Below are 15871 nucleotides of genomic sequence, written 5' to 3' on the forward strand. Positions count from 1 at the left end.
ATAGCAGTTCATCCAAAATATCTCATCCATCAGAATTAATCACTCTCTATTCAGATTATTGATCTCTGATAGCAACAAATATGAGACTTTGAAGGTCAGATTTCAGCTCAGACTTTCTCCCAAACATTTGATATTGAAATCTGATTGTCCCTTATCACTGAAAATGTCTGGTTTTTCTCCTAAGTATTAGCTCGTTTCCTCAAAGATATAGAGATCTCCTCCGCATTGGTGCAGGAGAGAACAAAGACTAGAAATTTTGTTCAAGGTGCCCCATGTACCCACTGGCATATCCACAGAACCACTCCTATGCACCACTATCAATGCATGCACACTGTAAACACACACACACTCCACACTCACATACCATAGCCATTTCGGAGGCTGTCCTTTCCCACAACTCTGACAGCCTGCAGGATCAAAGATGGGCTGTCCGTGGTCCAAGATCGATCCAGATTGCCCCAACAAAGGGAGAGGAACACAATACTAATCAACGGCTGGTTGCCTGTCACGTTTTTCTTAATCAGTACTGAGGACAGAACTCAGGGTCTTGTGCTTGTTAGACAAGCATTCTTCCACTAAGCTAAATCCCAACCCATCTGTCATCTTTTGACATCTTTTGACCCGTTCTCCTAAACTCCGAAAAGGGAGAGAAATCATCTCTCTTCCAAGGTTGGTATAAGATTAGTGAATCCTACATACAGATATGTAGATTTGGGTTTCATTAAGATTGACTAAGCAGTTCACATTAGCCATAACATTAGAAAAGATTTAGCAGAGACTCCAATTCTGGAAAGGTTACCTTTAATTACTTGCATGGAAGAAATGATATTTAATATGCAAAATTCAATGACTTCCTAATAGTAATTCCCAATAGCCACAACATTTGCTTTTCAATAAATGTGGGGGATCAGGTGTGGTTATATTTGTGGAAGCCAGCTATGGCAGATGTCCCATAGCGTAATAATCATTTTAAAAGTAAAATCTCTAAGACAGATGCCTTCTTACCAGCTGCATTCCAGTGACTAGGAGAAAGGTTTGCCTACTTTCTAACTCTGGCAAGGATTTGTACAGGTGAAAGAACAGTCTCCATCTTGGCTGCTAGCTATCCTTCTCAATGTAAGAGTAAGTCATCTTACCTGTAGCCCTCCAACTCTTGCCTGAGGGTTAAATACTTAAGAATTAACAAATGCTTCATGTAAGAACTGCCGGTCACTAGTGGCTCACAGCTGTAATTCTAGCTACTCGAGGTGGCTGAAATGTGAGGATCATGGTTCAAAGCCAGCCCAGACAGGAAAGTACATGAGACTCTTATCTTGAATCAATTACCAAAAAGCTAGAGGTGGAGATGTGGCTAAAACAGAGCACCAGCCTTGAACGAAAAAGCTAAGGGACTCTGCCTACGGCTTGAATTCAAGCACAGAACTTTTTTGTTTTAGTTTCTTCAACATGTACTGTTAAAACTATTTTTAGAATTGTGAATGATCTGTTTCTATCCTTTAGATTTAATAAATAAACAACATAAACAACATTACAAACAGTAAATATAATAATGATTTTTAATCTCCATTCTCTCATTAAGAATTATCTTTTCAGGGCTTGGAATGTGGCTTAGTGGTAGAGTGCTTGTCTAGCATGGATGTAGCCCTGAGTTCGATTCCTCAGCACCACATACACAGAAGAAGCTGGAAGTGGCTCTGTGGTTCAAGTGATAGAGTGCTAGCCTTGAACAAAAGAAGCCAGGGACAGTGCTCAGGCCCTGAGTCCCAATCTGCAGGACTGAAAAAAAAAACAGAAAAGAACTATCTTTTCAATCTTTATTGTTGCTATTTTGTTGTTTATGCTAAGGAAATGCACTGAACATTTAATATTTATCACTTTAATACTAATCACTCTTACTGTCTTTAGTCTCAAATTTAAGACCTGAGTTATTAATGTGAAAGAACTGAAGTCTGTCATAGTTCCCTCCATGTGACTGCTTTATTTTTAAGTCTTCTGTGACATCTCCAATGGACTAGGAAGAAGGTCCCGTCCCCTGGGTGGCATTTCTACTTGATGCTTGGTAGTGTAGGTCTGGAGACCTACCTTATGACGCCTTAAGTGTCTCTTTGAAGGGAGAATTGGTTAGATCATGGTCTTTGTACCCCTGAGATCCTAACAGCATGCCTTGCCCATCACAAGCTCATTAATGAACAGAATGAACTGAAACAAAACAAATCCTTCTTCAAAATATACAACACACTCCCCTTTTTACTGCTAGGATTAGAAAAAGACACAGCTGCAGAACTACCAGGCTTCTACCTCAGTGGGCTGTCTGTCTTATGTAAAGCCAAGGCTATGGCTTGAGATGGCCAGACCTGGAGCCAACTTCTATGCTTTCCAGTCTTACTGTAGACCTCAGCAACAAATGGAAAACACTTAGAGAATAATGGTACTTAGTTATTACTCAAAAACATTGAAATACAATTATGACAAGCCACTCTTATGCATAGAGTAATGTGGTACATCAGAAACATGGCTTGATATTATACAAATAGGACAAGGTATGGGGGATAGATGATCTATGTGTATAATATCAGGTATTGGTAATATTTTATAATGTAAAATATACATTGTGGTCAACAGGTGAACAACTGAATATGCTGGGAACACATGTCCACTCTTCAGAATATCTACTTGTTCCATGATCATAGACCATAACTAGAAATAATATAAAAATGAAATCCCAGACAATAAACTATATTCTAAAAGCCCTGAATTTAGCACAGTGAAGACATTTACTATAGCTCAATCTGGAAAGTCATTTTTGTCAAGGAAGAAAACTTTGATAAACTGCTACAATTACAAAGTATGGAAGGAAAAAAACAATTAAATCATACGCTTCATGGTGCAGGTCTGCAGATAGCTGAATTAAATACTATTTACATGCACAAATTCCAAAGGCAGAAAAAAAATGTTATTTACCCATAGCGGTGCTTATAGCTTATGGATCCAAATTTGCTGAGTTTTCTTGACAATGAATTTGATTCTGTTTCCGGCATCCTAATTTTTTTTAAAGAAAAAAGAAAACCTCATAAGCACCGATATTAGTACAATGTCTAAGCATAAAGCTATTTAGAAAATACAACAAAACTAGTCAAAATATTTTAACAAAACCAGTTAGAATACTGTATTTATTCCAAATATTGGCAAGAAATGATAAGCTGTTATTTTAAGCTAATACCTGAAACAAAGCCATAGCTTAGGATGTTATTGTAAATATGTACAATAATACCAAATACGCATCATTCAACAGAACATTATATATGGAACGTCCTAGCCCTAGGAAGTTTTAGCTGTGAACCAACTAACTTTCTCTGCTTAAACTGTCTTGGGAGTTTTGTCACTAGGCTGATTTTCTCATGCTATGGTTACCATGACAGTTAATCACATTAGACACAGTACTTCATTTTTACAGTATACTTCAGTGTTTTCCTGTTTTAAGATACTTTTAAAAAATATTGTTTGGTAGTAGTGGGGTCTAAACTCAAGACATTGCACTTGCCTGCCTCTTCCCATCTGAACCACATCTCCAGCCCCTCTTCACGTAGCCTGTGTTTCAACCGTGTCTCCAGCCTCAGATGGCAATACTGCTATCCCTGCCCTCCTGCCTAGCTGGAATCATAGGCACGCTCCACCATGCCCAGCCCTCATTTCAGTACTTTCAGTGCTTTCAATCGAGAAACTCACTGAAGTAAAGGCAAAGGTTTAGGCTTGCTTTCTGGGTCACAACCTTCTCCTAACAAAATCATATAAAGGACACTGGTCATGTTATAGAATATTTCTCTCCTATACCAGGGGAATTCTTCAACCTAAAACAAATAGGAATAAGAGAAAGGATTTAATCTTGGTTCTTTTTTTTTTTTAATAATAAAGACTAACATTTTACTTGTGAAATTCTTATTGTATCTTTACCATGTAAGGACATGAAACATGAAGATAGTATATTCATGAGCCAATGATCAGTTTTCTGACCTCCTCTTACCTAAGGCTCCCTGCCCCTGCCAGGGCTGCACATAATTCCTGGCATTCTGCTCCTCCTTTCCAAGGATATAACCCATCATACTGGTTGCCGTTTCTCCTGTCTTCTCAGCGATTCCCTTCCCTTCCTCCCACCCAGGGAAGGTCTAGAGCTCAGCTCTTAGCTTTCTGTTCCTCCTTTCTCATCACCATTTCCAGGGTGACCTCATTCAACCCCTCTGTCTAAATAAATGCCTTCATCATCGTTCTAGTAAGCCCCATCTACCCAACTGCTATGCCACAATACATTAACAGTCAAAACTGAGTGATAAATGGGAACAGCTCTACAGCTGTTTGTAGATAAACAAAAAATTGATCATAAAAAGAAACACCATTTCTATTTATTACAACTGTGTATAAAACTGTCCGGTACAGTACACAAAACATACCTAAAAAATGTGTGATGTTCTACACTGCACTTCCAGAGGTGCTTGCAAGCAGTTTTACTTCGAGCTTCAAAAAAGAATGAGGTTTCATTGCACTGAAAGGGAAAGAAACAGAAAGAATGAGTTATTCACCGTCATGCTCTTCAGATGACTGGCCTTTTAGGTAAAAGAAACAAGTCAGCAGAGAGATTATTATCACAGAAAACAAATAATTATCTCTTGGTAACTACATTTGGAAGGTCACATTAAAATCACTTGACATTCATTAAAATTACAAAAACACAATTCTGCTTCAGTCTTAGCACAGCGCTTTCCCCTCTACTTCTGCATCATCCAATGGCTGAAGAACTCTGGTACAGCACTGGACTCCTAGAATACCTCCTATCAGAAAGGGCCCTGAGGCACAAAAATCAATGGCTGTGGAATTCAGCCCCCAATCAGAAGCTATTCCTGCAAATCCACTCCTTAACTCTGCTACTTCTGGGAGGTGCAGGTCACACTGGAGCTGACCTCTGACAAGCCTCAGGAGAAATCACTGCAAAGAGGCACGCCAATGCAGCATTACCTGGGCAAATTAAACAAACACACAGACTCAGAACCCAGTTTCTCCACTCTGCCTCAAATTACCAGGCAGATTAAATGACATGATCGCTTTGAGTGTCACATAATGCGGATATCACAAATCTTAGTTATTTTAATCTAGCTGTTTATTTAATTATTTTAATCTAATATAGTTAATATGTAAGAAACTGCAGGCACATTAAAGTCAATCCTAATTTGGCAGAAGATATTACTTTAAAGTAACTAAGTAGGAAACCAAGCGAAACACAGTATGAATGCTATGACAATAAACCCTAAGTTCTGGGAAATGCTACTAACTGCTCATTTCATTTCAAATATAGAAAGCAAACTCAAGTCTCCAACACAGCAATTCTTCTGGAATGAGCTTCCTCTAGAGTCATGAACACTAAACTGTCAGGGCAGAGGAACCATTGAAATGATTTGTTCCCTACTTTTAACAAGGAAAGAACATTTACATGCATGAAGTCCCTCTCAAGTGCAATTGGAATGGCACTGCCCCACCAAGGAGCTATTTGTAAAATGAAGAGACAGGATGGAAACAAAGCCAGCACACTCAGATTACAGTAAAGCTGTCTGGAATTCCAAGATTATAGGAGAATGAAATTTAGGATTATTCTCAGCTTTTTTTTTTTTTTTTTTGGCTTGAATGCTTCTAACTATTAAAATACACCACATGGGAAGGCAGCTGGGGAATGTGGCTGGTAAGGGCGTGGACGTTAAGCAAAGGCTGCGAAGTGGGTTGGTGAGCATGCAGGTGCAGAGCTCTGCTGACACTGGAGATCTCACCGGGCATCAGCAAGAGGGCTCAGGAAGGGAGAGCACAACGCAAACAGCAGAGCGGCAGCAAAGCGCTGTGGGGGTGGAGAAAAGAGGGCGAAGGAACGGGGAGACAAAGGCCAAACTGGGCTTGGAAGATGACTGCACGTCACGGTGACTTTCGTGAAATGAGTAGAAAATTTAAAACTAGAGATGAGGAAGCAAAGTCGATGAATTCACAGGAAAAAAAAAACACATGTTTCTTGCAGGGCAAGGTGGGAAAACCCAGGATTCTGTCAGGAGATGGGGGACTCTTCAGAGAATGATCTGTTTTCCTTTAAAATATGTGATAAATGCATCGTAGAAAAGCAAAACGTTCCCAAGTTGGAGCACCACGACGGGCAGAAGTCATTCCCCCTTGTGCCGCTGTCCCAGGCTCCCTCCCCAGAGTCTACCACAATGTCTACCATAGGGCATTAGATTGTCCTAAACATAATACGTGGGCTACTCGCCTAAAGTACGTCTGCTTGTGAAGGCATTCTGCCAGAAAAAAAAAAAAAATTGTCAAGGAAAAGAAGGAGCCCAGACAGGCTGTGCCTCCCTCCCCAGCCACCAGCACCTACATTCCTCACACTGGGTTACCGGGCCCCTCCCTCCCGACGCCCTTCCCCCCATCAGTGCCAACACCGTAAGAACGCTGGCCACAGACAACTTGCCTCCCACACATACAAACACTTGCATATTGCAGCAAAAACATTCATAGAGATGGTAGAGTTAAGTACCTAAGTCGAATTCTCAGTCACACTCAATTCAAATGTTCAAAAAAGGAGAAGCCTCAAAGCTTTCAATTTTCAACACAAAATAAGACCTCTCTCCTCCACATCTCATGCTCTTGTTGGGCTGGTTTTCACTTTACCTTTCACATCAATGTCCGTATTCTTTTATTTTTCAAGTAGAAACTGGTCACCGTTTAATTTAATCCTCAAAACAGACTCTTAAACTACCATCACTTAATGAAAGGATAAAAGGCACTTTTTAAATCCAACCAGAACTGGGCTTTTGTGTGCCTTTAGGTAAAAACTAAAGGCCGTTAAGAGCCTCCAACCGGCCTCTTAATGCTTTCTGCCATGAGCAAATGCAAGTATGAACTCATCTTCTATTTACAGGGCTTGAAGACAAGCTGTCCACTTTTCCACTCATTATTGGTGGAGAGATCATAATGCCAAAGGAGGGTTGGCATAAGCAAGAGACGAGCCAGGTATTCTGAATAAATTCTGTATTCTTTTGCCACACACAGTAACTGCTAGCATGAAAGAACTGGCAGGGCATTTCACTTGTCTCTTTCTACCCCACCCCTCCCGTGTTAAGCCTTTTTCCAAATAGACATGGCCCTTAGCATATTTCCACTTACTCAGCCAGAGATGAGCAGCTGCTTACCTGAAGAAGTTCATCACAACCGATTGCTAAAATACCTTGTGGTCCAAGTGCCTTCGGCTTGTGTTTGCAAAATGATTCAAGCATCTTTATAGCTGTGGTCATTTCAAGCCAGAAGCAGAGCTACTGTCTAAATGTACTTTCTTAATTTAATACACGCATCAAGCTAAGGTTTTTGTAATTCAGATATCTGTGGATATCACTGTCTACTGGGTCTTTACGTACACTTGGATCAAGCCCTCATCTCTAAGAATCTAGGACTTACATGCACCAACTCCCAACCTAACTCCCTCTGGTCAGTCTCTACCCATCTGTGCTGACTATGTCTCTCTTGGCAAGCTGAAAGAAATGAACCTACATTTCGCAGCACCTCCCACAAGTACCCACATACCGTGAAGAACATGGGACTGACTGCAAGAGGCACGGTCACTCTTCCTCCCACCACAGCCCCTCACAAGCCCATGGCCTGGACACTGCTCCTCCCTCCCCCGAGGCAACCCGTGCACTCCAGCTGGTCTCACTCCAGCTGGGGAAGCAATCACAGCTGGATGCCCTGCCGTGCTCAGCCCCCGCCCCCAATATTAAAGAGATGAATTATTAGGTACTTCACCCACATTCAAGGTCAGGAGAATACTCAAGGCCCATGCATACTCTAAGTATACACCCTGTGGGTTATTATTCAGGAACAAAAGAGGTACTTCTAACAATGATAAGATGTGATCATCATACAAATACTTGAAGCTCCATAGCAGACAGGCTTCCGGTCCAAGCTCCATTGCGGTGGGGGAGCAGCTAAAGAAACAAGTCCCAGATATTGTGACTTTTTGCTTTTTTTTTGTTTACATTCAACCTATACAAGACTTATATATTTACTACTTTGAACTCATCTTGCTTTAGGCATGGAGGGGGAAAAATCTGATGCCTAATAAATGCCTAAGCCAATGTTCTTGTTAATTACTGACAAAGAAAAAAAAAAGCAAGCAGTAAAACAAGGGAGTGAGTGGGGCAGAATATATTCTTTAACTGGAGACAGACACAAAAAGAGGTATTTCTGCACTTTTATCTTGTGGCCTATAGGCAACAAGTTCAAATCTGGCTAGCCAATTCAGTGCTCCCTGTGACAACTAAGTTACCAACTTTGTTATTACCTGGGAAAGTAGGTCAGAAAGCAATTTTGGAACACTGAGGCTATGTTATTCTTGCAAGCTTCATGGTTACATAATGCTCCCAGAGAATAGTTCTTCCAAGTATCTTGTAATAATGGCCTAAGAGGGTTCTATGGTCCATAAACATGGGACATATTGGCTATACCTTCTCACTTTTCAATGTGACATTGTGCTCCATGACTCTCCATTAGCTAGAGAGGTCAGCGGTTGTTTTCCTAATTAAGTTGGGACCCTGTTTTCTAGGGAAGTGTCTTTTAAGTACTGTACTCGTCTAGAAAAGACAGTAGTATGTATAAATACTATTCTATATACATACACACATCAGTTATTTTGAAAATAAACATAATACAGTTTTAATTGAAAGTCACTGAGTACTTCAGCATCACTTAAGAAAATAAAATTAGTTTCCAGTCTGCGAGTGTATTTCATAGTAAAAATAAAAACAGAAACTGGGTGCCAGTGGCTCATCATGCCTGTAATTTTAGCTACTGAGATCAGAGGCTAAGATCTGAGGATCACAGTCTGAAGCCAGCCTGGGCAGTAAAGTCATGAGACTCTTACTACAAATAAACTACCAAACAAACAAACAAAAAAAAAGCCAGAAGTGTCGCTATGGCTTAACTGGTAGAAGACTAGCCTTGAGCAAAAGAAGCTCAGGGGCAGGCAGTGCCCAGGCCTTGAGTTCAAGCTCCAAGACCAGCACAAAAGAATAAAAACATGAAAAATTTTCTAGTATTTGTCAGATATGTGGATTTCAAAATACATAATAAATGGGAAATCATTTTCTAAATGAATAAGTTGATTTGTTGATAGTTATATTTCCTTCAAGTTAGTGAACAAAATTACAGAAGGCAAAGGATGTGTTAGATTGTGTTGTTTCTCCTCTTACTTCTTTTCCTCCACAAAATTCAAAAGAATAAGCTCAAGTAAGAAGAAGGTGGTGAACAGAAAGGGGTGAAAGGTGGTGAATATAGTGAAAATATTCTATGTACCCATATGAAAATGGAACGCTGAAGCTTTCTGGGATTGGTTTGGGAGGAGGAAGAATGATGAAGTCAGTAACTCTGACCAAGATCTATTGTATGCATAAATAGGTATGTTAAAATGAACCCTCCCCGCCTTGTACAACTAATTGATGGTAATAAAAATACTCTACTACTTGGGGCTGGGAATGTGGCCTAGTGGTAGAGTGCTCGCCTCGTATACATGAAGCCCCAGGTTCCATTCCCCAGCACCACATATATAGAAAATGGCCAGAAGTGGCGCTGTGGCTCGTGGCAGAGTGCTAGCCTTGAGCAAAAAAGAAGCCAGGGACAGTGCTCAGGCCCTGAGTTCAAGCCCCAGGACTGGCAAAAACAAAACAAAATATACTCTTCTTTCAAAAAAATAATAATGAAAGAGAGAGAATATGAGCCAAAATGTTAGAGAACAGTTACATCATATTTCAGGGAACTATTACACTGAGGTTTCTTCCTAATTGAAGAAATTCACAGATGGTCCAGATGGTTTACTTCTGTTACCATTTCTACTCTATCACTTTTTCATCTGCCCTATAGAGGAACTGCAATATTTCCCAATATCAACATTTCCCTCTTATAAATGCAGATTAATTTTTGTTTTAATGATAATTAAGTTTTATGTCCTTTCTTACAAATGTTAGAGTCTCGTAAATATTGTTATGCTTATTAAATGAAGGTATATCTGATGAAGACCTACTGCAACTCAATTTAAACTTTTTACAGAATGATTTTTATTCCTTCCCAACATAATTTTTCCTGAACAAATTATGAGCCAAATACTTTCTGAACAAATGCCCTACATGTTTTAATTATTAGGAAATCAACAAAACACACCATATATGAAGATTTGGGCCTCCTTCTGCCCTGGCACAAGCTGGTTATAGGATAAGCCTGGGGAGAACAGGGTGACCCCACAGGACTTCCTGTACAAGACTCCAGGTATTCAAAGGACACAACACCCAAACCGTCCTCAGGCAAAGCCATGGACTGCGTTCCTATTACACAGCTGGCTTCTCACTCAGTGTTCTCAGCCTCTCAACAACTCTGCAAGATAAGAGGTTATCATTTTCATTCTGCAGATTTAAAAATGTAAGTAAAATGGTGCACAGTGAGCTGTCCAAAGTTAGATAGTGAGAGCCCTGAACTTATTATCTGATCAGAACGGTAGTAGTTGATCACAAAAATTTCAACCCAACTGTCATGTGATATCAGGATGCAAATATTCCTAAGAGAGCCATCCTTAGGAATAGTTGAAGGAAGGGGAGTGTTAAATCTATAGCTCTGATATTTTCATAAGCTGTGGGTGGAAATGCAAAATGATACTACTCTGGGAGGAAAGCAAGCCAGGGAGATGAATACAGAAATAATGACAAAAAAGAAAAAAAAACACATATGTACATATTCTCTGATAAGCAAAATGATTCCAAGGAATTTACCGCACAAATGCCTTTCCAAAAATATATGCACATGGTTATTGATTGAAGAAAAAATATAAATGCAAAATACTGAAATCTACCTATGTACTCAATATAAATAATTGGTTGAATCAAGTAGGGAACCTACACTCAAAGGAGCATGCAAAAAAAAAAAAAAAAAAAGAAGGCCAGTGGCTCAGTGGTAGAACTTGCCTTTCATATGCAAACCTTGGGTTCCGTGAAAAGAAAGGCAAGGAGAGAGAGAAAAGGAGGAAGAGGGGAAAAAAAAGAAAGAAAGAAGAAGGAAGGTACACTCAATGAACTGATCAGAGAGAAAGATGAGGAAAATATGCAAAAGCCTTTATGCATGCAACTTACAGAAGAAAGAAGAAAAATAAGAGAAAATGCTTCTGTTTACAAAAATAAACACAAGGAAGATAAACTAGAAAACAGTAAAGATTCATACCTACAAGGAAGGGAGGGGAAAAAAAAGGCCTGAAGGAGCAATAGGAGTTACTGACGCTTCTCTTGAGTGTGTCTTTGTTGTCTAGTTTTGACTTTTGGAAACATGATCATCTTTTACATATTCAAAGTGTAAAGCTAAGCAAGTAAGAATGTGAGAGGGAGGGAACCAGAACCGAAAATTAACTGAAATAAATAAACCTAATTACATTCTGAGTGAATAAACAACCACAGCAATGAGGAAGGAAGGAAGGAATGAAAGGACAAAGGGAAGGAGGGAAGGAGGGAGGGAGGGAGGGAGGGAGGGAGGGAGGGAGGGAGGGAGGGAGGGAGGGAGGAATGGGTAGAGGGAAGGAGGGCTGACATTTTTTAACACAGTACAGTAGAAGCCCGTAGTCTTGGTAACATAGTGTATGTGGGTGAAAGAACTGCAAACCATATTAGTGGTTTGGCCAAAGCAGTTCTGAAATTTAATATGTATTTTAGAGCTAAGTGAATGAGTAAATGCGTTACTGTTACTGGGAACCACGATTCTTATGGTCAAAGAAAGAGCATAAAGACATGAAATAGAGGAAGGTAAGAAAGAACCCTGTAGATATGAGGGATATCATAAACTCAGTATTTCTAAAATATGTGTCTGTGTAGCTTCACATGCACATGTGTGCATTTATGTTTGCATGTGTAGAAGCATGAAGATTGCCCTGTGCCATCTACTTGAAAAGGGCAGCCACGTCCTCCCAGCAGTAATGACTACACTCAGCACAGAGATCCCAACCATTCCCCACTCAAATGAACCAGGGCTCCATGGAGACATGACTGATACCAGGATAGAAGTGAGACAGATACAAAAATGCACCTGAAATACCATACTCTATCAAAAAGGAAGAAGTACACAACTAGTGATGGACAAAGATCTAAAGAGCACAGGGACTAAAGGGACACATGCTGACCAAATCTAGAACTTGCAAACAAAAATAGGCACAGTAATATATCAGAAACCATAAAAGGCAAGGAGTAACAAGGGAGGATGAATATGGTAGAAGTGCATTGTTTGTATGTACAAAAACAGAACAATGAAATCTGCTGAAATTGTTTGAAGGAGGGTAGGAAGAGGAAAAAATAGAGTGAAAAAGGAAATGAGACTGATTGGAATACATCGTAAATATCCATGGAAATATCAGAATAAAATCCCTCTCTATATGTAATGTATGCAGTGTATATGATGGTATGAGTGAACTGAATGAGGGAGGGAGGGAGGGAGGGAGGGAGGGAGGGAGGGAGGGAGGGAGGGAGGGAGGGAGGGAGGAGAGGAAGAAAGGAAGGAGGGAGGGAAACGTGGGTTAACAACTTCTCTAGGTACATAAGACTTCTCATCCAACATGAGACCAGAATCTGTGACACAAACAACTAGAAACCACTACCCTTGTCCCGCTGTGTCCATAGTAACACTGCTTCAATGTCTCATCTTTCCGTCTAAATTCTCAGCACAGTCATCCGAGACCTGAATTCTAAACCTTCTCTGATCTGGAGGATCCTACACAATCCATCTACATTTCATGGACACATATGGTGGTCACCATGCAAAGACTGTGAAGAGACTCTCAAATGTTACCCCCATGGGCTGGGGATATGGCCTAGTGGCAAGAGTGCTTGCCTTATATACATGAGGCCCTGGGTTCGAGTCCCCAGCACCACATATACAGAAAACGGCCAGAAGTGGTGCTGTGGCTCAAGTGGCAGAGTGCTAGCCTTGAGCAAAAAGAAGTCAGGGACAGAGCTCAGGCCCTGAGTCCAAGCCCCAGGACTGGCCAAAAAAAAATCAAATGTTACCCCCATCCCATCTCTTGTCTTTGCCCAGAGCTAAAGTATCCTCACAAGAGAGGATGGTACAGAGAATGGTACCTGGAGTATTTTACATTCTCTGAGGTTAATCACCCTTTCCATATAATTGTCATGTTTCCAGTACTATGGGAATGAGTAAAATCATAATGCCCTCTATTCCTAAATCTCACAGGGTGATTCCTTAGGTCTAAGGTGTCCTCTTAAAGAATCACCGTATAATTATGAAAATCAGGAATTTAGCACTGCTTTTCACTCCCATCATGTGACAGTCAGACATACTTCAAGTTTTAAGGGTTACCACTGCTGATCTTCTGAAAGAAAGGTCTGTCAGAACCATGCGTGGCAGTGAGCTGCTGAATCTCTAGACCACGTCCTGGAATCTCTGGGTCTCTTGGTAACCGTCTCCTCAGAAATCCCACAAGGTGTATGTCCACTGTTCTCTCATGATCAGGTTTAGATCACAGTTTGTGTTTTTGTGAGGATTATCATAGCAGCCTGCTATCCCCTCAGAGAACTGCATCCTATCTATCTGTCCCATTATTACTGATGTTAAATTTGATCACTCAGTTATACTCTTTTACTTTTCAACACAATAAATTTAATAAGTATCATGCCAACAATAGATTAAATAAATGAAAGGAGCTCTGCTCACAGTGGAATCCCAAGGGCTGGGTGATAAATACAAGGGAAGTAGGGGAGCTAGACAATCAGCCCTGTACAATTATCTTAGTAAAAGATCAGATAAAGCAAGAACTCTCAATGAATAGTAAATACACAAGGAAACTCTTGCAGGGAGCATAGACTTTACCCTGGCTGGTTATATCTCCTCCACAGACTACTTCACTAGCTTCAAGGAAAGAAAACCACCACCACCACCAGGCATACAGAGTGGAGAAATCAAGCAATGCAGCGACCTTATTAGCCAGTAAGGGACAACACATTGCTACCAGGTCCCTCCAGAAGTGACATCGAGTGCAGCCAGAGAGTGCGGACTTAGCTATGATCACAAGGAAATAGAGAAATAAAAATTAAATTAAAAAAAAGAAAGAAATGAAAAGCTTCCTGTTTTAGGGCTGTATTCCTTTGAAATGCCAATGTATAAGACATAAGGAAATGCAATGAGAATGTTCCAGATTGAAGAAGGCTCAATGAATTACATACTACTGAGGGGAGATGTGGGCATTTTAAATGAGGGCATTTTAAGGTCAACCAACAAAACTGGAGGACAGTTGATAGACACTAAAAGTGTGATATCGATAAATTTATTAAGTTGATTAATGACACTGAAGTGCTATTAGAGAGCATTCTTATTCTTGGGAAAAACACATTATAGTCTTTAGCATCTGTTATTTAGGTAGCTTATTCTCACACTGTTTAAAAAAGAATAGGGTATGATCAGAGAGGAAGACAGAACAACCTTCAAGGCCATGGCATAAAATGTTAGAGCGAGGAAATGTGGAAGAACTGGGGACAAATTTTCTTTGTAATATCTGAACATACTACTTTTTATAAATGTGGGATTATTCTCAAATAAAAAATGTACCTTACATTCTTAAATGTGCAGGAACCCGCTTAAGCTGATCCCTTAGGTTTGTTGATCAATGGCACCAAGTTCTGGCCTCCACCGCTTCCTGTTGTCCTCACCCCAAAGCAGACCCAAGAGTTCTGCCAGGAAGGTCTAATTACTCATGGCAGAGTTGCCAGGAAACTTTTGGTCCTATATCCTGTCATGCTGCCTAAGTTTAGCTAAGGCAAGTCTCATGATGTACTGTCCATCAAAGTAATTACAGCATTATTTACTCACCCTTACATTAATTTCAATAATGAGCTTACTACATGCCAAGTTACGGGCTTAGAGTCAAGAATGGCATCCTTTCCCTGATGCCAAAGCCAAGAAACTTGTGTATGATCCACAAAATCGTTCCATCTGCTACCATTGTTACCGGGCTCAAGGGAGGAGATTCCACGTCCCTCCAAGAGTCCACCACTCAGAGACAGTCTCAAGCAAAAAGATGGGTTTATTGGGGAAGCAAAAAGCCAACTGACCGCCCAGGGATGTAGCACGGACTCAGGAGGTAAAACTGCAACAGTAAAAAAGCGGGCTGACCGGCCAGGGACACAGTGCAGACTCGGGAGCTGGCACTGTGACCCCCAGTGGCCCTCAAGTTGGGGTTTATAAAAGCAAATACCACATGGTCAAGCCTGGCCACACACAGGCGGCCAATGGAGTTACAACCGGCCACATAGTATCTGTTTTGTGGCCTACACTTGCTGCACATCTCTGGCGTTTGGTAACCAAGTGTTTGCAGGGTGCCCTCATAAAGCAAGTGGATGTGATTGTTAAGCTGTGGCTATTGTCCTTACTCATGGGGGTGGGGGGTGGGGTTGGGCTGCTCCCTCCTGGAAGGGCAGAGGTTTACTATTGTTAACCTTGAACATTCCACAACTCAGGCAGTTTACACCATCTCATCACAGTGAAGGGGACCTTCCCCGGATTCCGAGCAGACAGGGCACCCATCTCCCAGCCCTGAAGCTCGGGGGCAGGGGAGAGCTTAGTGAAGATGGAGTCAGCTTCTGCTCTCGTTCACTAATCTGAGGTGGAGTCAGTCTGAATCCCCTCAACACCATCAGAAGCAACTTTACCTCCTGCATGCCTTCCACATCTACCCACTTCCCTCCCTCCTTGCAGTGAGGCCTCTCCCCACACCCCCTAGCTCAGCAGACCATCTCAGCCCTGCCCCCTTTGGTTCCAC

The 15871-nt window shown here is 41.0% G+C and overlaps 1 protein-coding gene across 1 annotated transcript in view; it reads right to left on the reverse strand.

Annotated features, from left to right (window-relative positions):
- Epb41l4a (erythrocyte membrane protein band 4.1 like 4A) overlaps window positions 1-15871 on the reverse strand; it is a 207517-nt gene that overhangs the window by 64128 nt on the left and 127518 nt on the right. Inside the window, 2 exon segments of the mRNA XM_048331405.1 lie at window positions 2962-3039; window positions 4446-4537. Of these exon segments, the coding sequence (XP_048187362.1) occupies window positions 2962-3039; window positions 4446-4537 (170 nt within the window).

Source organism: Perognathus longimembris, chromosome 22, assembly GCF_023159225.1.
Source record: "Perognathus longimembris pacificus isolate PPM17 chromosome 22, ASM2315922v1, whole genome shotgun sequence".
Taxonomy (NCBI): domain Eukaryota; kingdom Metazoa; phylum Chordata; class Mammalia; order Rodentia; family Heteromyidae; genus Perognathus; species Perognathus longimembris.